The sequence below is a fragment of the Camelina sativa genome, chromosome 5 (assembly GCF_030686135.1).
Source record: "Camelina sativa cultivar CO46 ecotype springtype chromosome 5, ASM3068613v1".
Taxonomy (NCBI): Eukaryota; Viridiplantae; Streptophyta; class Magnoliopsida; order Brassicales; family Brassicaceae; genus Camelina; species Camelina sativa.
Window position 1 is genome coordinate 39270007 of NC_141884.1, and position 24574 is coordinate 39294580.

The following is a 24574-nucleotide window of genomic DNA, read 5'->3' on the forward strand; positions in this document are numbered from 1 at the left end:
AATAATGACTTCCATTTCCCCAACTAAAGTTACAGAAATACAAAGTCCGGCCGAATATATGCGGTTTAAATCCAAACGACCACGATCCACCTGGTGCTAAACTCCCGAATCCAACCTCATCATCCCCTGATTTGCAACGGTACCATAACGTCAAACCACCTCCAAGATCATTACGAATTACCACTGTCGTCGTTTTCTGGGCTCGAGATATAGTTGCACTTATGAGCATAGTCATAACAAAGAACGCTATGAATGTTTTCATACCACCCATGATGATTCTTCCAACTTTTTTTTTTTTTTTTTTTTGTTGTTGTCAATATCGAAGTTTATGGTTGATGACTACTTCAATCAAACTTATTATTTAATATTGTAATAATCTTTCATTTTTTTTTGGTAAGAATCTTTCATTAATATGTTAAATCAACACTTGTTGACCAAAAAAAAAAAATGTTAAATCAACACTTTACTCATTTGACCATTCACTTTCCAAATTAAAATGGGTGAGTTACTAGAATATTGCATAAAAACTTCTTTATTACAAAAGTAACATACAATTGTTCGTAATTACTAAACTAACACATTGTACCTATACTACCCCTGAAACTAGTGTTGAGAAAAAACGTAATTACGGCTAATGCCATTAGAAAAAAAAAACATTTGAAGTTGGGACTAAGTCTACCGATCCTTTGATGGTAGATTTATACACGTGGACTGATTAAAGGTGTACGTCAGATATTTTTGGTACACTTAGTTGTAGTCTTGGTACACTTATCGGTCACTGTAGATGGTACACTTAGTTGTAGTGTTGGTACACTTATCGGTGGACGTACATGAAATCGATTCGGTAGATTAAGTTGGTAGAGGAATTTCCCTTTGATGATAGACTTTTGTTTTTAGCGCGTGTAGCGGCAAACGTAAAAGGGTGGGAAGATATTTATGGTAGACTAATGGCCTGTTGCGACAGATTTTTGCGACAGCCTTCTCTCCTTACAGATATTTTTGGTATACTTGTTTGTTTTTTTGAAATAGTTTTCGGAGTGTGATGGTAGGTTTCTTGTCCGTGGTAGATTTAGTAAGCATTTCTGACAGCTGTAAAGTCTTACCAGAATAACACGAATTTGTTTGAGCTGTCAAAGACAGTCTAGCGTTGCGATAGACTTATTGGAGGTAGATCTAAACACGTTTGCTGTTCTTCCGATCTATGGTGTTCATGTAATAACGTTTGTAGCAGATTCATCAATCGTATTCTGTTTGTTGGCTGGAGCAAACGTCTTTTTCCTACTCTGTTTCGTTAATCTTTCCTCTGGGTTCATCCATGGAAGAGCTAGATATCTGTTCGAAAATCTATATAACTCACTTTTTATAGGTTTTTAATTTAGAAATCAGATGTTGAGATGAAAATCTATAATAGTTGAGTAAAAAACCCACAAGTGAAACCAAAAAAATAAACATAAGTCGTGAAAAAATAAAGTGAGGCAGGGAAAATTAGGGTTTTCAGTCGTATGTTAGAGGTAGAAGACGAGGATATTCTGGTAATTTCGGGTTCATTAAACCTAAAATCGAACGTGTACGTACATATAAACGTGTACGTACATATGAACGCATACGTACATAATGTTCTTGAGATTAGAGTACGTACATAAAGTTCTTTTGCTTAGTGTAGGTCCATAAATCCGTTTTAATGAACAATATTATTGTAATTTTGTAGTCATCTTCAACATATCTTCTTCTATAACCCTAGCTAATATTGTCGTTGTTGTTCACCGGAAATGGAACAAGTAAGAGATGTTACTAGAAAAAGTAAGAGATGTTACTAGAACAACCTATGTAATTCGTAATTGTTTATTTATCATATTTTCGAGAGGTAATGAACAATAACCATACAAAATTACATCCACGTTATAGTTAATATTATTAATTAGTAAAAGTATTTAGTTAGTATCTATTATAATATACATTTGAATTATTTAAAAAGTAGTGGTTTCTATTCTTGGATGTTCGTTCGTTACGTTCCATTATAGAGGTGATGCTATAATGACATATTTCTTCGTCGAGATATTACTAAAAAAGTTGAAGATCTGAATTGTGAAATTTTGTTTTTTTCTTTTTCTTTTCCTCCTAAACTATACAAGGGTTATAGTAGATTCTATATGTCAATATGAGAACACAACAAGAATCATTCAACTATATTCTAATCGGACAAGACCGTGCTGATTTTGATTTTTCAGTGCTATTGGGAGAGAAAGAGAGATTAGAGAAGAGGCGTTTCTAAATGAAGACCAATCTTTTGGATAAACGAAAACCAACTAGATATACAGTACTTTCAATAATACAATATATAAACAAACATACTCCGAAGTAGAACAAGAATGGAGATCATCTCAAGAATCTGATTATGAATCATATGAATCAAAGAGCTGGTGAAGCAGAAGATGTCATCTCAAGAAGCTGATTATGTAAACGTCCGTTGCTAACTAGAACACCACCCGCGGGGAAAATGATCCTTCTTTCAGATTGATCTTCCTCCAAATTGATTTCATCTCCTTCCCAATCTGTTACCTGAGAAGATAGAGACTCGTTCTCTCAATAAACTTTAAAAAGAGATCATGATCATTAGACTTAGGGCTTTGTTAGATTCCTAGGCAAGCTCTATCTTGTTATTTGCCGATTTTTAAGAACTCTTTATTGATGAAATGATATGGTAACAAGAATGGCTTCGAGACACAGTGTATAAAGATTTCACCAACCTTTCCTCCGGCTTCATGAACACATATCATCCCAACAGCATGATCCCAAGACTACATGTTTTCAAGACAATCTCTTAAGAGAAAGAGAGATAAATAATACTCGATACAACAACATAAGAAAGAGATTTTGCTGTGCGTAGATCCGGATCAAACAATCTGAGTACCTTTATTGTTCGCTGAGTTTTGGTTCGGAGAAGGAAAAGCGATGCTCTGCCTGAAGCTACCACCATATACTTGCCCAAACTGTACACACAAATAGGGAAAGTTAACTGAGTGGGAAATGTTAAAAATTTGCATACAAGCAACTCATAGATAGTTTCAGCTCTAAAGAGGTAAAATTGTTCATTACTATTTTTTTTTGTATGAAGAACTTTAATGTGTGTTTTAGTAGATAGAAAATTAGTAGATACCTTCCACAACATGTGGGCACCAAAATGATATCTTCATGTTGTAAGTCATATGAAGCTATATTTGCAGCGAAGAAACCAGAGAGAGGAATTGATTCCCAGGTTTGGCTTTCTTGTATACAATACCTTGCTTTGTTCACTAAATCACAGGAATCAACAAAACACCTTGTCCAATCACCGCTTACTTTGCCAGAGATATTTTGTAACCCCTTGGTCCACGTTCCACAGCCAATATGCGAGATCATTAGAGTTCCGGTGGATTGATCTGATAAATCTCCTGGCCAGTTTGGACATCCCATAACTCCTAGCACAATTTCATTATCTACAACAAGGGCCAATCCTACCTGAGATTTATGCATATAAAATTTATGACGAAGAAGAGATATCAGAAACAGAACAAAACAACATGAAACCTCATATCCAACTCATATATATGCATAAGAGAAATATATATCTTGTTCATTGCTCAGCCGTGCTTTTGCAAAAAGAAAGTAAGTAAAGCTAAGCAAGAAAGTTTTTTGAGGATATATCAAATTATCAATCCCAAAAGATGGTTTCTGTAACTCTCACACGGAACTTTTTTAAGACTCTGAAAGGAAATGAAAAGCACAGAGGTATGTCATACGAGAGATACCACATATAAAGCTTCATCTCCTTTAAGAAACCCCCTTGTGCCATCAATTGGATCCAAAGCCTACAGAAAATCAATGGAAGTGAGTTGCAGACAGTATGGAAAATTATCGTATCATCTAGGCACAAAAGATATATGTGCATCATTTTCCATTCTTCGACTTCGCAAAGACACATAAATCGAGTATTACACATTTCTTAGTTCAAGTCTAACATTCCAAGATTTACAAACTTCAAAATGACAATCAACTGTGGATGGTAAATATCTAATCTACTGAGATTACCTTTGACAAAAAAAGCTAATGGCGGAAGATGATATGGTCTTATCTTTTGAAGATATTATGTAAGACCACAACATACGAAACTTAGAGAAACCTTCAAACTATGCTACGTATAACATACCCAATAAGTAGCTGGTTTGTTGCAAAACGCATAGGCATCTTTGCCACCTCTGTCAATTGCTTCTAGTACATCAGCGTCAGACAAATCACTGTCTCCAATGCTTGTTTTTGATTTGACTTCACTTACCACAGAGCTTACGAGGTTATTAGCATCAATAGACGGTTTGACGACGCCGGCTGCTCATTCTTGCTCACAGACTCAGTTTGTGACGACGCCGGCTGCTCCGGTTTAGCTGTAGGGGGTTCCGGTTTAGGTTTCGGTTTAGTCTTCCCAGCACGGCCAGGTGCGAATCTACGGGTTTTAGCAACCTCCTTTGGCTTGGGTTCATCATCAAAGTCCATATTTTTTAGCTTTTTGCTTCCTGTGAAAATTGCAATTAAGGGTTTTAATTCATCAAAACGAAACAAAGACTGATCAAACCCAATACGTAATCATAACAAAGATTCAAACTTTGTCTAAATCACTATTTTAAAAACCAATACTTTCAGAAATCTTAATCGATAAATCTTGAACTGTTACGAACTGAGATAGAAACGAAAAGTGTGCACAAGAAAGAAAGAAGGTAAAAACCTGTAAATCAAGAACAGAACAGAAGAGAAGATATAGTCACACTCCTCCGGTCAAAAGAGAAACGTCGGCGAAGAAAGTGAAAGACTGAAAAAAAAAAATTGAAACCTTTAAGGTTGAAATCTCTCCTTTGATTGACATCTCCCAAAGAAAAGAGAGAGAGGAAACCCTAAAAGAAAAAAAATTGAAACTTTATTTGGTGGAGAAGTGAAGCTTCTTTTCTTGCATCCGGGAATTTATCAGAGTAAAGGAGGATTTGACAAAAAATCAAACAAACATCGATTCAAAAAGAAACAAAAACAGGGAAACAAGAGCAAGAGCATAAGATCTCAAGTTTTTTTTCAGAACAAATTTAATTATAAATGACATAAATCGTAATAAAACACACAATTCAGATATAAAAGTAATTTGCAAACTTTTATGTGTTATTCTAGTAAAACAGAAATCTCAACGTGTTAGTCTAGTAATAAACCTACTTTTATGCAATATTCTAGGTAATTTCCTAATTAAAATATATGCATAGTCTTTGTTACCATAAAGTTTATAATTTGATCCATATTATCTGGACAGAGATATATGAATTCCTTGTTCAGCAGCTTTGTCGATCCATATATTCATTCATTTACTTGTTCTTTTTTATTTTTAGTTTAAATAATTTTGTTGTTATTGAAAAAAATTATTTACACAATTGCTCCAAGAAGATAGACTAATTATTGGCCACGAAACGATTGAGGGCCCATAAGTTGATCGTTGAATCAGTGTTGTCTGTTTTGAACTGTTGTCGCATCTTTTATGCAAAAATTTAAAATTGGGCTTTTGTCTTGTATGAACTTCGTGCCATTTCAAGCAAAGAGTGCAAGCTTTCAAGCACATTTGCTTCTCTTTTTTTGTTTTTTGTTTTAATAATTAAAATTAAACAGTTGACGCCTTGACGGTTAACCTTTTTGGTAACCGGTTTGCGCTAAGTCCTGTTGTGTGATGAATATTGCAAAAACGTTTCAGTAGGTTTAATTTAATATTTGATACTATGCTTTAAACCATCTAAGTTTGTTACGGATTGTATAATAATTTTGTCATTTAACATTTGATAATTATAATATAGATCAATCTATTTTGTCACACACGCTTCTAACTACTCCTTCATTCCCGGTTAACACTTTGTAAGACGACAATTTTACAAACGCAGAAGAGAAGGCGTTGAAGAAACGGTCTTGATCAGCCACAAACGCTTCAGCAAACGGACGTGTGCGTGGGTCAGCTCCAATCTCCGAATCAATCCTGAGATTGCCACGTCCCGCGATGGCTTCATCGTAGTAAGCTGTATCAAACACCACCGCAGTTTGATCGTTGGGAACAAATGTGGCTTCCGCGGCTTGTGAGGTTGGAGAAAGCTCTGGACAAGCAACACGAAGAAACGTTTGGAAACGTGGATCCATGTTCTCGCTCGTCGCGTTTGCGTTATCACCGAAACGTGATAGTACGTTGTTGCAGTGTGTCACTCCTATTGTATGTGAACCTATACGAGAGAGCAAGTCTTATTATATGAATTTTGTATGCACATAAAAATAAAAAAAATTAAGAATATACCCATGATGGCCACGGACTCTTCGACGGTCATGCCTCTGCTGGCAAAGAGACTTAAGGTGGTGTCCACGTCAGCAGTGGAAGGAGGGAGCTCAGAGTCTGCCACGTGTTTGCTGTAAGTGGAGAGAGAGTCTTTTCTTCCTAGTGGCACTGCGATGAGTGGGCCTCCCGAGAGAGCCACGGCTTCTCTGGCGGCGAGGATGATTACATCAGAGCATGAGACTTGCTTGGGACACTCCGTCTCTAGTGAGGTTTTGATTGAGCCAATAAGGTCTCTCTTTCTAATTCCGAAGTTCTTGACTGAATCAATCTCCGTGAACTGTTGGTCCCCGCTTGGCTCGAGTAGGATCGATGCGTCACAGCCCTATATAAGCCACATGTTTTTGTTCCCCACAATTAATGATGATGGATGAATTGAAATAAATACGAAGAACAATGATCTATTCGAGTTTTTCTCCATCTCTTGCAAATATTTTAGATACGAAAAATTGTTACTTTTTTCAACAACTTTTAATTTTTCTATTAATTAAGAAAATATAAAAAAATTGTGACTTATATAATAGAAAACACTGGATTTTCATGCATGTACATTATTTTTCGTAAAATTATTCCTAAATTGTATCAATTCCGAGTCTCAGACTGACGTATGTATCCAAATCCGATAAATGAAAATAGTTTTTGCTTTTATTTTGTTGGTAACACACAAGCTTTTTTACTCACGACACTATGTCGTCGTAAGTGATCACGATGCGCACTGATATGGAAAAATACGTCATTCTTCCTACATATAGTCCACACACTGGACCGTGACATGTTTAACTAATTAAAGTGGTCGTCTACTCGTCTTAGCAAATTTTTCGTGTACTGTTGTCTTCTAAATTTATTTATTTATTTTCTAAATTTATCGATCACATGCATTATATATATTACATAGTTAGCAAAAGCATATATATGTGTGTTTGGCTTGTATATTAATATATAAACAAATTAAAAGAAAAATAAAACGAAAGCTCAGATACGTGTTAGAAAAAAATCATTATAAACTAGATATCATGTACGAACGTCCACTTTTGGCAATTTTTAAGTCTGAAATGATCATATTAAACATAATTAATAACGATCAGATTCATGACATGCTGATATGTTTATTCACGTAAAATATATAAATCCGAATCCTTGACATAATTGAGAAAACACTTGTTAAACCAAACCCTATGTATCAAAATTTTTTTTTTCTTTTGGTTTTTTTGTTAAAGCAGAACCTTTTTTTTGGTCAACGTTAAAGCAGAACCCATTAAGTTGAAAACATATTTTTTTTTTTTCAGTAAGTTGAAAACATATATTGAGAAATTTTCGTAGAACGAGAAAGAGAGAATGATTTAGCTAGAGATAGAGAACCTGAACTTGGCAGTCATGAAACATAAGCCTTAGCAAGGCTGCAGGAGAAGTAGGATCAAGAATAAACATTGACGAAAGTGAAGATCTCACGATCTCTTCGACTCTGGGACAAGTCTTCTCGTAGTAACTATAAGATAACGCCCCTTCGTAATTAGTCTCCATTTGATCACCATTAATACAGGTACATAACAAGCTCATGATGACAAGAACACATGATGCAGCTGCAGCTTCTGCAACTTTGCTCTTTGGTTTCATCACCTTTTTTTTGGGGGGGTACAGAATTCGAGGTAATTAATATCGATAGCTAATGAGAAGATGACTTGTTATTTTCACTTGGAAGTGTATGTATAAATAGGAAGTTGAAGAAAGCAAGTGTCCGTGATATTAATAATATTTTGGTAGATCAATTTAAAAAGAAAGTGACTGAGGAACGTGATTTATCATTTTTTTTGCTGAAGTGTAACGCCCGAAAATTGGCAGTATTGATTAAAGTTAATAATATTTTCCGGTTAAGTCTGGGTAAAAGTTTCAAAACCGAATATATCAATATTAATGTGATGTTAAATAAAGTATATATATATATATACATTTTTTTTTTGATTGTATAGAAATAGTTCGTAAGCCAACCACATCGCATTTTTTCGTGATTTTTGTTTGGTTTTGGTGGTACCTGACTATCTGGGAATTGAAATCACGCATTTGCTTTACAGAAAGTAGAGCGAACCAAAAGAAGATAAAAAGTAGCGAACCGGTTTGATTCAATAAATGGTTATAGGTAACAGTTGATTGAGACAAGACATAGAAATGGGTAAAAAGAACATGTATGAATAATGTGAACTGTTAGGTAAATTTTCACGTAATTATAAGCGTTTATAGTATCTTTTAATCCACTATAGTCTATAACTCTATATACACACATGTAAGGTTAGTAGAAAAAGTCGAGTAGATTAGGGTTAGTAGTAAACGACGAGCTAGTAGATTCTAGAGACACCCAAGACAGATGGTAATATGGTGGAACTCGTTAATATGAATTTGCGGTGAAATTAATGTCCATATTAGCTGTTTTCCTAAAGTAGGATCAACACTGTGACTTCACTATATCCCCCTTCGTCATATATCCTTAAACTCTTCTAGTATTACTTTTTTCTTCTCTGTAATTATCTCGCAAAACATTGGTTATTAATACAAATTAGGTCCACAAGTGTATGAGAGTATTCATTAATAGTAGTTGTGGTGATTTAGAAAACGTAAATGCTTCTGTGAAACTCTATCTATATATGACACTGTAATTAACTATCTACTGAGAAAGAAATTACTTCAATTTAATTTATTGTCGACTAGAGTCATGTAGTAAACTTTCACAAGTAGCATCAAAGCTATAGATTCCTTATCCTATGTCCCCGCTTCCCATTCCTCATCAAGTTTGAGGTTTCTGGATTCGTCGAGGACAAAAAAATATATCCTATAGATACGAGATGAGGCATTTTATATCACAGCTATATGCCTATACAAATACATATATTTTGCCACTTTAAAATATTGCATCATACGTTGGAATCCACTAATACGTACATCGGGTGTGAACCATGCAGTACATTTTAAGATTATTGATTAATCGAACACATTTGCAAAAGATCAGACTCCTTAATTCAAGACGTACGGAACGCTAGATACTACGTTGGCTTTTTCGGACTATTCCTTTTATTTATTTAAAAATGATTTTCCATATGTACCAAAGTCTCATAAAAAGTCGGCAGAACTCATTTTCTATGTCATTTTTTTTTTACCATTAATCTATATATAATAGCAAACCCACTTTTTTGTGTCAACTTTTAATCCAACGGATGAAATTAGTTACAGTTTTAATCCAACAGTTTAAAATTATTAATCGTGTCTTTTCGTTGCACTCCCATCTTTGAAAAGTCACACATCTTAGTCTTTGCATCTCTTTGTTGTACCTCTTGGTTTCAAAAATCACATCCATTATTTTTTACACCTTTTAAATCACACCTCTTAGTCTTTGCATCTCTTTGTTGTACCTCCTGGTTTCAAAAATTACATCCATTAATTTTTACACCTTTTAAATCACACCTCTTAGTCTTTGCATCTCTTTGTTGCACCTCCTGGTTTCAAAAATCACATCCATTAATTTTTACATCTTTTAAATCACACCTCTTAGTCTTTGCATCTCTTTGATGTACCTCCTGGTTTCAAAAATCACATCCATTAATTTTACACCTTTTAAATCACACATCTTAGTCTTTGCATCTCTTTGTTGTACCTCCTGGTTTCAAAAATCACATCCATTAATTTTTACACCTTTTAAATTACACATTTTAGTCTTTGCATCTCTTTGTTATACCTCCTGGTTTCAAAAATCACATCCATTAAATTTTACACCTTTTAAATCACACATCCTTAGTCTTTGCATCTCTTTGTTGTACCTCCTGGTTTCAAAAATCACATCCATTAATTTTTACACCTTTTAATTTCACACCTCTATGTGTTACACCTCTTTGTTGTACCTCCATGTTTCACATCTATTATTTTTTACACCTTTACATTTCACACCTCTATGTCTTACACCTCTTTGTTTATTATATATAAACTTTTCTTGACTACATAAACAAGTTTCGAAAAAAAAAATTCTGAGTACTAAAGAATTGTATTATTTAAGTATTTTTTTAACTTTCAAGCATCAATCTCTAATTCAAGGTAATTTAATATTTTTGCTGCAAATGACCTGTAGTGTTTCTCGGTTAGATTATTATTACTGTTAGTCGACACTATTAAGTTCATACATTAATCTTATTTTTGTTAACTTTTAGTCTCTTCAAAATTTTTAGCCTTTCCGGTTTTTATGTTTTTGCATGGCTAATGTTATTAAGTACGTGTGCCATATTTTTTGCATGGCTAATGTTTTTGATTCTCAATGTGCAGATTTTATTTTTTGAATTTTTGGAAAAACCAATACCAAGATACGAGAGGCATGATGATATGCAGTGATGCTGGAGCTACGGATAAGCCAAATTTTTTTAACAAACATGGTATAATTATAATTTTATATATGTTCTTATTTTAACCTATTTTTTTCTAACAAACATGGTATAAATGTTTATTTTTTTCCATTAGATGTTCATGATCCAGGTTAGTTTGCATTTTTTGTAAATAAAGTTTTTAAAAATTTTAGTTGAATTATAATTTCTTATACTTTCTGGGTATCAAACATTTTGATAATATATTGAAATATTACAAATGAGCATGGAAATAGAGAGCTTGTGACAACACAAAATCAAATTCTATAAAGCGTAAGCACGACCAAATGACAAGTCAAGTTAGAAAGAAAAGATCTACTAAAGGTAACTTATTTAGTCTTTGATGACTTTCTAATCTGTATATACAACTTTTTAAAAACATAATGTATAACAGTCACTTTTAGAGTGTGTAACGCCCGTGTCCCAAAGAAAAGTGGAAGAACCGATCAATTTATGTGAAATCATGAAATTGCCTGGTTTGGTTTAAGTTCACCCGGTTTAGAGCAGGTTTTGGGAAACCCTAAGTGATATATTTATAATGAAATGGACGCCTCTTCTCTCTATTTGGTCGTGGCTGTTATTCAATACTTGTGTTGAGAGGAAGAAAGAGATATAGAGAGAGGAGAGAGCCTATTGTGGTGTGAAGGAGATTAAAGGAGAAGGAGCAGAATTGTTAGGGTTTGGGAAGAAACAGTTTCGATATATCAAATCGTTGTCAAAGGTAACGAAATTTGGTAGTGTTATTCTCAAGCCTTTCATCGTCATTCTCCTTTTTACAGAAGTGGCTTTGGATTTAAACTCGATGAGTTATGTGCAGTTTCGTGAGACACGTTTTCTCAGACGCGAGTTGGAACCATCGGGGATTGTAACTGAGATCGTGGTCTCGTCTGGTTTCTGATCGGCACGAGATTTTGTGAGAAGCTTCGTGACGTCTCGGACTAGCTTTTCATCGGAGGGATTTGATAGTTAACGGTTGGTTTTTATTTTAGGGTTTCGTCTTTAAGACTGTTCTTTTCTAATGTTTCTGTCCAGTTTCGCTATAAGTCGTTTTTGGTTGTGTGGCTTGTTGTAGGGAATTGCTGGGCTGTTTCAGACGTTAAGAGAGTCTCAACTGGTTATATTCGTTGTTATAATCAGTTTGATAAGGTGAGTGCGTGACCATGAGCTTATCTAAGCGATTGGGTTGTATAACTTGTTTTGTGTGAAGTTGTGTAGGTGTGATGAAGGTGTTATTGGATGTTCTCTTCAATGTCTGGTTTGTTATGTTTTATTTGTGGTTGTACTCTTGATTTGCTTGTGTTTATAGCTCGTAGATGGGAGGATCGTCTCACTGGGTATTTCTGGTAATACTCACGCATCTCATTATGTTTGTGGTGTAGGTATTGTGTAGTGTGGCGATGAGGAGGAGGATGATCTAGGGTCTCGGTTGTGTGTTGTTGGACTTGGTTATATTGTTTATGTTGGAACCTTGGATAGAGTTATGCTAGGTTGATGGATAGAATGCTTAGGAATGTTATTGCATTGATGATGTGTTGGTTCTGTATGTTGGTATGTTTCCGCTGTGCATATTGGTTGTTATCGGTTTAATGAGGAATTGTGGTTTGGGTGGTTTAATTAAGTAGTATGAGATGCTTAATTATGTATTGTACTTATTTAAAAAAAAAACGGGTCCGGTTGTTTTAATTTCGTGAGACACGTTTTCTCAGACGCGAGTTGGAACCATCGGGGATTGTAACTGAGATCGTGGTCTCGTCTGGTGAGAGAATATGGCTAAGGTCAATTGGTGACAGCTTGTCTTGTGGGAAGATTGTTAAAGGGTGGGGACCAGGGTTCGAGGAACGCCTGGCGCACCAATAACCTACTGTGGATTTGGATGAATAGTTCCATTTGCCCGGTGAAGGGTTATGATCGATGCCCTGCAGGGCCAGCTTGGAGTCTGTTGGGCCGGCTAGCAGTGGGCTAGCAGGGTCAACAGACGGTCCGTTGGGGCAGCTAGCGGTGGGCTAGTGGGGTCCGCAGGACGGGTTGTCACAGAGTGATATGGAATCTGCCAAAAAAAAGAAAATGCAAGAAATTTATAAAATTAGTGTTTAGCCTAAAGAAGAGAACATCAAAAGGTGAGATATTATTATCACCTGTTTCACCACATCGACTTTGTTTTCGCTGTCGTTTATTGAAGAACATGATGGTACCGATTCATAGACATAAGTGGGAAATCAAATAGAGGGGGATGCAGCCTGGATGGAGAGCAGTCGACACGGTGGAATGGGATGGATTGGGAGAGACCAACATAAAATCCTATGTTCTATATTTTATTAATTTTCTGACTTTTTTAGTTTAATTGAATTACTTTGATTGAATAGCTGATGAGTGTACAAGTTTTTGTCTATATGCATTCTTAGTCTGTTACGTCTTGGATTTTTTTCTTTTCCAAAGAGGAATATGTGATTTGAAGCAAATATTACAAATCCATGTATCAAATGTGTTAGTAGGAAATAAGGCAATCAAGATTAACCCATTAAAAGGGAGGAAAGAAGGGGGTCTTTTGAGGGAAAACGTGAGACCAATATGCATGTAACTGTGGAAAGCATTATAGCCAAATATATATCTCTAAAAGTTGTAGCTGAAGAATGTGAGTTACTCTATACTAACCAATTAGGTTTGATTGGTCCGTCATATAAAACTCGGTTTTGTACATATCTAAAAGTGAGAGAAAAAACATCCACAAGCATAAGTGAAATTTTATATATGGTTAAAAGTAATGTTCATAGTAAATCATTTGTATACAAACTCCACTTGCTTACAACATCGGAATATTGATTGTGATTTGTGAATCAGTAATCTATGGAAAGAGAAATCGCGTATCAAAGTGAAGGGGAAACGAAACTCAATCCAGCCATCTACTCTGATCTCAATCTTCGACCTTCCTTCGACAAGTGGCATTTAGTATTTTCTCGATATAGTAAATAAACCAAGAGAGAAGCAGCCTCATATGTATTTTGATTGATAATGATCAACAACAAAGACAATTTCTAATAGCGAATTAAGAAAGGATACCAATATATAGCACCATATGGTCGGAGACAAACATAAGTAAAATTTTATATATGGTTAAAAGTAATGTTCATAGTAAATCAAACTCTAAAAAAGGCTCACTTTTGTGTGTGACAACATAAAATATAATAACATTGAAATGAACCTTTGGCTTTTTAATCAGCAGAAAGCAATAGTAAGAAGTGAAAATGATCAAATTGATTGAGAAAAGAAAGAATTTAAAATGAATTACAAGTGTTAAATTTCAATTTAGGATTTCACCTCCCCGTGCGACAACGCACGGTCGCTTTCCTAGTATCTTGTAATGCCAAATATAAATTCAGTTGGATGTTTTGTAGGGTATAAGCAATGAGGACCGTTTCTCTTGAGATTTTAATGGCTCCTGAGTCCTGAGTGAGGTACTTCTTTTGATTACGTTAATGAATGAGCGGTTTATACAGTGTATCATCATTACACACAACAATCACAATCTTCCTTCATTCTAAATACCAAAGATAGAAATATACTTCAAAGTATTTATCGTCCATTAATCAATAATAAATGTCTAAAAATAAAAACAAAACATTCTAAGTAAAAACCAATTTCTTCCTCCAAAATCCCTTACCTCCCAAAACTAAACAAACACAACGAACAAACCTAAATTTAAAAACTTGTTTTCTTAAATTAAACCTCTTCTTTCACCCATATAATATCTTTCTCACATCTCCATTCTAAAAAGAAAATTAGAAACCCCAAGAAAAACGACAAAAAAGAAAAAAGAAAATATGGATCATCGAATAGCAATGATCCTTGTCCTAACCCTAGTTGTAATGTATGTATGGGGTTCGGACGCATCAGCAATGCAAATGACTAAATTCGATGCGCCACTTCTAACTGAAAAAATCGCAACAAACAGATCGATAATTGTCGATATTGAAGGCAAAGGAGACTACACTTCGGTTCAAAAGGCTATTGATGCTGTCCCTGTTGGTAACTCCAATTGGATTATCGTCCATGTCCGTAAAGGAATCTACAAGTATGTATATATATCTACTTTTAAGAGGTTTAACCATTTAAAAGTTTTTGATATGCCCAAAAACTTGCTATATATGCATATATATGACCAAGTCAGAGAAATCCAATATATACTAACTAATAGAACATTTCTGATTTCGTATTTTTTTTTTGGGAAAAAGGGAGAGAGTGCACATTCCGGAGAACAAGCCCTTCATATTCATGAGGGGTAATGGAAAAGGCAAAACGGTGATCGAATCTTCGCAAAGTTCGAACGACAATGTTGCTTCAGCCACTTTCAAAGTTGAAGCTAATCACTTTGTCGCTTTTGGTATCAGCATCAGAGTACGTATAACAATTGTAGATATTTGAAATTTGTTTTTCTTTTCAATTACGTCAAATAATAACATTCGTGCATGTTATGAATGTATAGAATGATGCACCCGTCGGAATGGCATTCACGTCTGAGAACCAATCGGTTGCAGCGTTTGTGGCTGCTGACAAAGTAGCGTTTTACCATTGTGCGTTCTACAGCTTGCACAACACTTTGTTTGATAACAAAGGTAGACATTACTACCATCAGTGTTACATCCAAGGCTCCATCGACTTCATCTTTGGTCGTGCAACTTCCATTTTCAACGTATGTTTCTCCTCACTATACATATTATCTAAATCATAGCGTATCTAATAGAAAATTAATTTCTGATATCGTTACAGAATTGTGAGATATTTGTGATATCGGACAAGAGGGTGAAACCGTACGGGTCAATCACAGCTCACCATAGGGAAAGCGCAGATGAACATACGGGTTATGTGTTCATAAGAGGCAAAGTGTATGGAATTGATGAGGTTTACTTGGGCCGGGCTAAAGGACCTTATTCTCGAGTCATCTTTGCCAAAACTTACTTGTCCAAGACCGTTGTCCCTCATGGTTGGACCAACTGGAGTTACGACGGCTCTACCGAGTTAGTCTTTCGATTAATTAACTTTTTACCTAATTTCGACGAGTACAATATTTAGTTAATGTATTAATATTCTTGAGATTTATCAGGAATCTATACCATGGAGAGTATAAGTGTCATGGACCAGGAGCTGAGAGTCAACAAAGATCTGATTGGGCCAAAGAGCTTACAAAACAAGAAGTTGAGTCTTTCTTGTCCATTGATTTTATTGATGGAACTTCTTGGCTCCCTGTTTGGCTTCAGCACAAGTCTTAGAGTTCATTATGCTGTCCCATTTGGCTTCTGGCGTATCGCATTTTGGTGTGGCTTGGAAAACAAAAACAAAACAAACATATATGAAGAAAGAAGACTTCATCTTTAATTTCTTCGACGGTATTTTATACGAGACAGTTTTCTCTCTTTTTTTGTTTTTTTTTTCTTTTCTTTTTCTGTTCTACTCTAAAATGTTGTAGAGTTATCGGAAACTCTTGTGTTATTTGCACACATTAATATATAAGATAGTTTCCATTTTAATAATTTATGTAACCTAAAATTAAAACAAATAATTCCAAATTGAAATATTTTAATGGTTGTAGATTAACTTTTTTCAAAAGAAACTGAATATTAGAAAATGATTTTAACTTTTTTTTCATTAGTGAGCAGAGCAGACCATGTCATGACCTCTTTGTTTTGGTCTTATCTAAGACGAGATATGATTGGATGACTACGAACTTAATCATGTACTTGACCGCACCAGAGTGTATAGGTTCTCTCTGGCTAAGAATCTCCCTCACAGCTTCAACCCAATAATATGTGACCACGTGTCACTGAAATCCAGTTCAGCTAAAGCCATCCAAAACTTTAGTAAACGTGGCCGGATATTGCACAGTAGTATCTTCCAAACAATGCCCGAATCACCCTTAATGTAACAATGCAAGATACACGAAAGCTTATGTTACTTTAGGGGTAGCTTCGTCATTTAAAGAATCATCTTCTTCTTCCCCGAGCCCGCCTTAGCTTCCTTCTCCGTCTGAGTCTCTCCTCCATGAAAGCTCGCGCAAACGGTTTTATCGGTTAAAAGCTTTTTTAAAACAATGCACTTCTTCTTCGTCCCGACTTCATCGTCCTCATCACCTTCTCAAGCGAATACTTCTTCGTTCTCTCTCTTGTTTCTCGCTCCTTCTCAAATTCCCGAGAATCTCTGTAAATTACCGGCAAAGATCCATATCGGAACCCATGGAATCTCCGGTCAATCGTTTCTCACGCATCCTCCGTACTCATCTAAGAACACGTCTCTGTGTGCAGTCGTCGACAGGTCTTCTTCAGGTGTATCATCATCGCAACAAAAGGAATTTGCGAACGGCGAGGGAGAGGGAGATGAATCTAACACGGAGGGAGTGTTGGTAGTTCGACGGCCGTTGTTGGAGAATTCCGATAAGGAATCTAGTGACGAAGAGGGAAAAAAGTATCCAGCGAGGATCGATGCTGGTCTGAGTAATATAGCGAAGAAGATGCCCATGTTTGAGCCGGAGAGATCGGAGTCGTCGTCTTCATCTTCAGCCGCGGCTGCTGCTAGGGCTCAAGAGAAGCCACTTGCGGTGAATTTGGACTTATCTCTGTACAGAGCAAAGGTTCTGGCTAGGAATTTCAGATACAGAGACGCTGAGAAGATACTGGAGAAGGTAACATCGCTTTATCATTCAATTCTGGTTCTCGAGTTTAGTGACTCTTTGTATAGTTTAGAGAGGTTTAATGTAAGGAGTAAGACGTCTACTAAAACTAATCCTGTGTTGTTGGGTTTTAAGTGCATAGCTTACTGGCCGGAGGATGGGAGACCATACGTGGCGTTAGGGAAGATACTGAGCAAACAATCCAAGTTAGCGGAAGCTCGGATCGTGTATGAGAAAGGGTGTCAATCTACACAAGGAGAGAATGCATACATTTGGCAGGTGCTACATGGTTTTAAAGCAGTTTGCTTATAAGACTTGAAGGCAGCTTTCTGTTTCTCATGCATATCATATACCTTTTTCTTTTGGAACAGTGTTGGGCTGTCCTGGAAAAAAAGTTGGGAAATGTAAGAAGAGCGAGAGAATTGTTTGATGCAGCTACGGTGGCTGACAAGAAGCATGTAGCAGCTTGGCATGGATGGGCAAATCTAGAGATAAAACAAGGAAATATCAGTAAAGCTAGGAATTTGTTAGCCAAAGGCCTCAAGTTTTGTGGCCGAAACGAGTATATCTACCAAACACTTGCCTTGTTGGAAGCCAAAGCTGGTCGGTATGAACAGGCAAGGTACCTGTTCAAGCAGGCCACTATATGCAATTCGAAGAGCTGTGCCAGTTGGTTGGTAAGTGTTTTGCATCATCAGATGACTGTGATAAGAGCTGATAGGACAATGCCATTCGAATAAGTTTCACCCTAGGATTAATCCTCTTTGATAATTGTGTAAAAAGAGAATGCTACTGTGCTAGTGCCATATTCATGACACCTAATTCTGGCCTCCCCTGTCTTCTCCTTATCAGTCACATGATTTAGTTTCAAAAGGTTGCTTGTATCTAGATGTTAACAATGAATGAGCTTCTCTTTTCTCACTAATGTTCATTCTTATGAACAGGCATGGGCTCAATTGGAGATACAGCAGGAAAGATACCCAGCTGCTAGAAAGCTTTTTGAGGTAACTGCTACATCGTTTTTTTTATATATCCCATTCACAATGAGGTCAAAGCAGCAAAGGCTGTATATTTATCCAGGAATGACTTACTACATGTGAAAGCTTCAGGCTCTAATCACACTTTTTTCCCATAGAGAGCTGTCCAGGCAAGCCCCAAGAATAGATTTGCGTGGCACGTGTGGGGGGTGTTTGAAGCTGGAGTAGGTAATGTTGAGCGTGGAAGAAAGCTCCTGAAGATAGGTCATGCGCTCAATCCTAGAGACCCTGTTCTCCTTCAGTCTCTTGGCTTACTGGAGTACAAACACTCATCTGCTAATCTTGCCCGGGCTTTACTAAGAAGAGCATCAGAGCTCGATCCTAGACATCAACCTGTTTGGATTGTAAGTGTACAAGATTCAGCTTGATTGCTCTTTACATGATCGATCTGCTCAAATAGTTTTGGTCAATAGGTTTTGCTTCTATTGGTTTTTAAGTTGTAAATAAAACTTAAACCATTTACTTAGTAGACATTGGTTTTACCCAGTTCTATCTGGCTAGCGAATTCAAGAGTCTTTATAATTGTGTATGGAAGGGGAAATGATTGGTGAAAGTGTATTCCGGTTTAGGCTTGGGGTTGGATGGAATGGAAAGAAGGAAACACAACAACAGCTAGAGAACTTTACCAAAGAGCTCTCTCCATTGATGCAAATACCGAAAGTGCTTCTCGTTGTCTACAGGTATAACTAATAAAATATTTCATTTGTAACTTTATGTGTCCTCTCAGCGAATGAACGTAAGCATTGAAAAAACGAGGCAATATGGCAAGTTTGCTAAAACATTAGCATGTTATTGGAGGATGCTGAAACAAATTCGTTGTCTCTACAGGCTTGGGGAGTTCTTGAACAGAGAGCAGGAAACTTATCAGCAGCAAGAAGATTATTCAGATCTTCACTGAACATTAACTCACAAAGTTACGTTACATGGATGACATGGGCACAACTTGAGGAGGATCAAGGAGACTCAGAACGTGCTGAAGAAATCCGTAACCTCTACTTCCAACAAGTAAGCTCTTGTACACATATTCTTGAATTATAGCAGAATCTTCCTTTAGACTTTATATTCACTTGTTCTTCATTGCAAAACAGCGGACAGAGGTTGTTGATGATGCCTCGTGGGTCACAGGATTCTTAGATATCATCGACCCGGCTTTAGACACCGTTAAAAGGCTCTTGAACTTTGGTCAGAACAATGACAACACCAGGTTAACTACTACTCTTAGAAACATGGGCGGAACCAAAGATAGCCAATCTAATCAGCAAACCGAGAGCTCTGTGGGACGCGAGGACACTGAAACTGGGAGTGGGTTTAACCTTGATGCGTTTTTACGCGAGAAGCTGTCTTTGGATCCTTCGAAGCTGGACGTTAATCTTGATTCTAAGAGGTTAGAGAGATTCACTAGAGGGAGAGAATAAATGGTGCTTGAGAAAATATGAGGGACATTTATTGGGGCGGTGTAAAGATAAAGGATCGAATGTGTAATTTTGAGAAGAATGATAATATAGCAATTGTCTCATTCTCCGGTTTCAAAACTATCAAAGATAAAAATATAGTGGTGAAATGTGTAAAGAGTTTAAAAGTAGGACTTTTTTGGTTAAAAAAACAAAATTAAATTTATGACATATAAGATTAACCTGATTTCGGAAATTACCGGCGAATTGATTTTTTTTTTTAGTTTTAAATTAATTTCCCCGCGAAAGTATAACAAGTGGTGTTCTGAATCCCTGGAAGACCCGGGCAATTTCAGTAACGGCAAATCTAGGGTTTTGAATTGGAACCGGAGCTCCGATGGGGGATACAAACGGAGCATCGTTCATTGAAATCGATGGCCAGGAAGAAGTCGTAGATCCATTTCTGGCGTTCATCGACTACGCCAGAACGGTGATTTCATCGGAAGAAGACGACGATGAGGAAAGTGAGAGCAAGAAGGATCCTAGTAAAGCCACGGCTGAGGTTAGCGGTCCGGGTTGGGGCTGGGTTGCCTCGCGTATTCTGAAAACCTGTACCGCTTATTCGAGCGGTGTCACTGCCGCGATTCTCTTGTCCGATCTCTCTCAGGTGCTGCTAATCTCTCTCATACTTCGATTTTGATTTATTCTTTTCGATTGGGGGTTTGTGGTAGGGGGAAGCTTAGGTTTGATAAGGTTGTGTGATTGTAAACATTGTAACGTTTTTGTCTGTTTTTTTTTTTTTTTTTGAGAAATCGTTTCGCAGCTTGGCCAATGAGATTGAACAGTGTAATATGACTATATGAGATATAGCTTTGACTTTTGATTCTGGATGTAGTGTTATTGAGCCTTGTTATGTAGTGTGATTCGGTAGTTGATTCTGGATGTTTATCCGTTTAATTCTCGAGTGTTTTCTTTTGTAGGCATGGCAGGAGCAAAACAAACCAGGAATGTCAAAGAAGAAGCCGGAACTCATTGTTCAGTTGAAGAAGAGTCACAGAAGAAGAAGACTAGCTAACACTGTGACTATAGACTCTATTTATGAGTAGAATTTTTTGTCCATGAACAGCGTATTGGAAGCTGTTATTATTAATGCCGATGTTCTTCCTGGTATCTATCAAATCCTGGCAGCATTTTCATTTCCTCTGCCCCAATAAGTGGTTTATCAATCTAAATAGAAATTCTATTTCAGGTACAAACATATTCATGCTTACACTAGGGGATTTTTGGAGCTCCAACACCATTGATTTATATCTACATCGCAGGTATGCTTATTCGGTAGAGATAATTTATCATCATATCGGATTGAGATGAGTTTGACTGTTTGTTTCTGATGCATGTATAGAGATTCTTATAAGCATCTAATGCCTCTTGTATAGGTATTATGAGTTGGTGGAAACACCAAATGGGATTCTTGGGAAAGGCAGAGAGGTTTTGCTCACTGGGTGCTACCTTCGTACCGCGAGAGAAGGGTTTGGCACTCCACGGTTACTTCCAACAGAGTATCTTGTCATTTTGCTAGATGAGGTTTGGTTTCTGCTAACACATCACAGTTTCTGTATGAAATTTTATACAGAAAAGAATGGTTTAGTCTTTACCTGACTTTCAAATACTGCAGGACCAAGATGATGATGCAATCCTCATAGCAGCTCAATTTTGTTCCGATTCTTTCTCATCTGTTTCTCTTGAAGCTTTCAACAATGGAACTTCATACTCTTTGTATGCTAGGTAAGAGAGTATATGCGTGTGATATCACTGAATACTGATTTTTGTAAAAGTAACGTACTTAGTTGCAAACAGTTTCCAGAAACTGTAAACACTATTACAGTAATTAGATTTATCAGATGAAAACCTTTTGGAAGTAATAACGAGTATCACTGATATCAGTAAAATTGTTAAAAGACGCATAAAGTACCTCTTAAAAAAGGATGTACAGTGTACAAAGTATGTGTTTTAAGAGATTGAGTGAACTTAACTTCTATTGGCTGTTTATTCTAAAGTAATATTGCATTTTCCTCTCTTGGTTTGGGAGCAGGATTGAATCAATAGGTCCTCTGGAATCTGAACTCAAGTTCAGTACTGCACATAGAAGGCAAATTGAACTTGTAGATGGTGACGGTGATAGGTTAAAATTTGTCTTGTGGGGAGATCAGGTCATTTTGGCAAACCTTCTGAGGTAAGCTCATGGCTGGTTGCTTCTACCTTATTTTTTTCTACCAACCCCTTCTTACAGATTCGTTTTCAGTGTGGGAAGTTTGCTTGGGCTTGAGAGACCTTATATTTCTAGTCTCGAAGAGAGTGCAGTGGACGGAAAGGATGAGTTTTGCCTTGAATATGGTAGTGCAACACATCTTTATCTAGTGCCGTTAACCTTACAAGAGGAACGGGTGGGTGAACTTTTTTTTTTTGTCACTCCTCTTTTTCTGGGTCAGATATTTACGTTGAAATTTTATGTCACCAATGAGTGAGTATTTTTCTTCTTCTTCAGGTTTGTGTAGCATTTACCCAAAATCAGTGTCAAGGATCTAAACTGCCAGGTTCAGGCGGAGTTTCGCAGGTGACATTGCCTCGTGATGCCGAGGGGTCTACAGACTATAGTAACTATCCTTTTCAGGTGAGTAGAAGTTGAGATACCATTATATTCAAGCATGCTATCAACAGATGGTTTATAGATCTAGAGGCTTAACTTCATGGGTGTATGGTAATAGGTTTTTGTAAAGTTTTCAAAATCCCATGCGGTGATTGGAATGTTTTATATTGAAAGTGTGGCAGTATCTTTTTAGATATATATCAATCAATCCTGTGTCTAATTGGTGGCTTATTTTTCTGTGCACATTCTGTTTAGAAATCATGTAACAGGGTAGGTTATTCCACAATTCCATGGTTCACAACTTCACACTGAATCTAAGTCCATATCGCTACAAATCCTATTCTTTGCATGTCATTTACTGGTTTTCGTTCCAACATCAAACTTCATTCATAACGTTTACATTTTTGCTTGTCTTTTACTTGTGTGCACAGTATGATCTCTGTTAGGAATTCACTGCTTCTTAGGCCTAGTAACATAAGGAAAGAACCAATGGTCGAAGAGACTATATGTTTTTAGATCATACGTAAAGCCTGCTCTGGCCATTATTTTTGATTCTATTGCTTAGCTGCATCTGCTAATATTACTCTCCTTGGTTGAAGTTCTGCAGACGATTATAACGGACATTCGCGACAAAACCACTGGCATCAGTCTCTATGGTGTCGTAACAGATATATTATGTTATGATCCAAATACCACAGGAGTGGTGTTTTCTTTGAAAATTGAGGACACGACTGGTGCAATATGGGCAAAGCTCCATTTTACTAGTTACTGGTATCAAACTGTTCTGTGAATTCCAAAATTTCAGCTGGACAGCAATTTGGAGCCTCGAATATTCTGTTTAATGAGCTGTTTATTTTTATGGTTTCCAGGTCATTGGGAAGGTTAGGGGTTGGTCATGTCGTGTACGTGTCTGGGTTATCCTGCAAAGTCACAAAAGAGAATGGGTACGAGTCTCTCTTGCTTTGAAAGTGAGAGCTATCCATCACTATTGACAAACTGATTTATCTCAAACCTGAATGGAATACTCGTCAATAAGTTTCAGTATGTATTGGTTTTATTGATTTAGCTTAAACATTAAAGGAATTCTTGTTTGGTTGAGCAGCCTTGAGTTGTTATGGCATGAGAAAGACGAGAAAGCTGCATTCGTCAACCTTAGCTGCTTGCCTGCATTTCTGACCTCTTCTTGTCTTCGCAAAATCTCTACGCTCTCCCAAATTTCAAAACAGAGAAAACCTGCAATAAACGTACGTCTCACTTTCTAAATGGTTCACAACAGAGCTCTTATATGTGTTTCCTTTTGAACATGTCACTCATATGTTTTTTTTTTTGGGGGGACAGATTTGTCGGGTTAAGCTGAAAGAGATGGACCAATGCCATAACATCAACACCAGATTATGGCATAGCGTTTGTGGGCATTTCATAGATGAAGAATCATCAGCATCATCGCATGGAGGGAATCTGCGATGTAGCTTCTGCGGAGTAAGCTGCAACAGTAACGCAGGATCGGAAGTAGTGAGAACATTCCACATAACGATAACACTTGCAGACGAGGAAACCAAACTATACGCATGGTGTACGGGTCAATCAGCATCAGCTATACTTCAGATATCTGCTGATGAATTCTATGACCTCCCAGAGGTAACAAGACAATTCCTTTTCCTTATGTTTGTGTATATTTTAAAATTGTTAATCTATGGCGGTAAGATAAAAGCAATGTAAAACTTGTCTCAGGATTATCAGCTAATGTATCCGTCATTGGAGAATGAGTGGTTCCTAGTGACATTAGCAAGCAGCGGTAATCGGAACTCGGTCTCCGGCCTTCGGTTGTCTCATGACACGGACGCGATTTGCTGGGAAATCACGCGCGCTCTCAAGATTTAAAAGCTCTACCTATTTTTGTAACATCTATTTAAAAAAAAAAAAAAAAATTATTATCATGATTAGTTGTTAAAACAAGACCGTGTTTAAACGAGTGGGAGAGATTTGTTTTAAGTTAAGAAGGTGACTTAGATTGAGTGTTGTTAGTTTACTTTTGGTTTGCTTTGGACCGTTGTTTTGAAAAGATGGTGGG

The 24574-nt window shown here is 36.7% G+C and overlaps 5 protein-coding genes and 2 pseudogenes across 6 annotated transcripts; 4 read left to right on the forward strand and 3 right to left on the reverse strand.

Annotated features, from left to right (window-relative positions):
- The window catches only part of LOC147944971 (S-protein homolog 2 pseudogene), a 639-nt pseudogene extending 340 nt beyond the window's left edge, over positions 1-299 (reverse strand).
- A 1991-nt stretch (positions 300-2290) lies between these two features.
- Positions 2291-4366, reverse strand: LOC147944972 (putative 3'(2'),5'-bisphosphate nucleotidase, mitochondrial; the record flags this gene model as incomplete). Its single annotated transcript, XM_087512778.1, has 6 exons — positions 2291-2559; positions 2748-2798; positions 2912-2990; positions 3158-3498; positions 3789-3848; positions 4187-4366. Coding segments are annotated over 6 exons (861 nt in total), but the record flags the coding sequence as incomplete, so codon positions are not given.
- Positions 4367-5810: 1444 nt separating this feature from the next.
- LOC147944973 (peroxidase 29-like) lies at positions 5811-8084 on the reverse strand. Its single transcript, XM_087451426.1, has 3 exons — positions 7736-8084; positions 6341-6701; positions 5811-6269 (listed from the first exon to the last, which is right to left on the reverse strand). Exons 1-3 carry the CDS (start codon positions 7988-7990, stop codon positions 5857-5859), a joined length of 1029 nt encoding a protein of 342 aa, XP_087307552.1. The 5' UTR covers positions 7991-8084; the 3' UTR covers positions 5811-5856.
- A 6355-nt stretch (positions 8085-14439) lies between these two features.
- On the forward strand, positions 14440-16292 carry LOC147944974 (putative pectinesterase 67). Its single transcript, XM_087451428.1, has 5 exons — positions 14440-14839; positions 15000-15162; positions 15251-15457; positions 15535-15782; positions 15869-16292. The coding sequence occupies exons 1-5, from the start codon at positions 14589-14591 to the stop codon at positions 16032-16034; spliced, it is 1035 nt and encodes a 344-aa protein (XP_087307554.1). The 5' UTR covers positions 14440-14588; the 3' UTR covers positions 16035-16292.
- A 122-nt stretch (positions 16293-16414) lies between these two features.
- On the forward strand, positions 16415-18945 carry LOC104746047 (protein high chlorophyll fluorescent 107). The gene is given in 5 exon segments (XM_010467432.3): positions 16415-17440; positions 17564-17707; positions 17800-18105; positions 18373-18432; positions 18564-18945. Coding segments are annotated over 5 exon segments (1383 nt in total). The 5' UTR covers positions 16415-16852; the 3' UTR covers positions 18849-18945.
- A 55-nt stretch (positions 18946-19000) lies between these two features.
- Positions 19001-19981, forward strand: LOC147944975 (protein high chlorophyll fluorescent 107-like). The gene is made up of 3 exons (XM_087451430.1): positions 19001-19145; positions 19294-19470; positions 19554-19981. The coding sequence occupies exons 1-3, from the start codon at positions 19047-19049 to the stop codon at positions 19878-19880; spliced, it is 603 nt and encodes a 200-aa protein (XP_087307556.1). The 5' UTR covers positions 19001-19046; the 3' UTR covers positions 19881-19981.
- Positions 19982-20122: 141 nt separating this feature from the next.
- LOC104746046 (uncharacterized) lies at positions 20123-24532 on the forward strand (annotated as a pseudogene). Its single transcript, XR_015558003.1, has 13 exons — positions 20123-20523; positions 20837-21023; positions 21106-21178; positions 21293-21440; positions 21532-21641; positions 21949-22089; positions 22159-22300; positions 22402-22527; positions 23111-23274; positions 23373-23447; positions 23606-23747; positions 23842-24141; positions 24235-24532. The product of XR_015558003.1 is annotated as an uncharacterized LOC104746046 (transcript).
- The last annotated feature ends 42 nt before the right edge of the window (positions 24533-24574 follow it).

What these genes read in the sequence shown, in the direction of transcription:
- LOC147944973 (XM_087451426.1), bottom strand. Translation starts at nt 7,990, where the DNA reads ATGAAACCAAAGAGCAAAGTTGCAGAAGCTGCAGCTGCATCATGTGTT. An exon ending in TTCATGACTGCCAAGTTCAG is followed by an intron (nt 6,702 to 7,735) that starts GTTCTCTATCTC and finishes TGGCTTATATAG; the next exon opens with GGCTGTGACGCATCGATCCT. An exon ending in AGAGTCCGTGGCCATCATGG is followed by an intron (nt 6,270 to 6,340) that starts GTATATTCTTAA and finishes TCTCTCGTATAG; the next exon opens with GTTCACATACAATAGGAGTG.
- LOC147944974 (XM_087451428.1), top strand. Translation starts at nt 14,589, where the DNA reads ATGGATCATCGAATAGCAATGATCCTTGTCCTAACCCTAGTTGTAATG. An exon ending in GTCCGTAAAGGAATCTACAA is followed by an intron (nt 14,840 to 14,999) that starts GTATGTATATAT and finishes TTTGGGAAAAAG; the next exon opens with GGAGAGAGTGCACATTCCGG. An exon ending in GTGCAACTTCCATTTTCAAC is followed by an intron (nt 15,458 to 15,534) that starts GTATGTTTCTCC and finishes ATATCGTTACAG; the next exon opens with AATTGTGAGATATTTGTGAT.
- LOC147944975 (XM_087451430.1), top strand. Translation starts at nt 19,047, where the DNA reads ATGGAATGGAAAGAAGGAAACACAACAACAGCTAGAGAACTTTACCAA. An exon ending in GTGCTTCTCGTTGTCTACAG is followed by an intron (nt 19,146 to 19,293) that starts GTATAACTAATA and finishes TTGTCTCTACAG; the next exon opens with GCTTGGGGAGTTCTTGAACA. An exon ending in GTAACCTCTACTTCCAACAA is followed by an intron (nt 19,471 to 19,553) that starts GTAAGCTCTTGT and finishes ATTGCAAAACAG; the next exon opens with CGGACAGAGGTTGTTGATGA.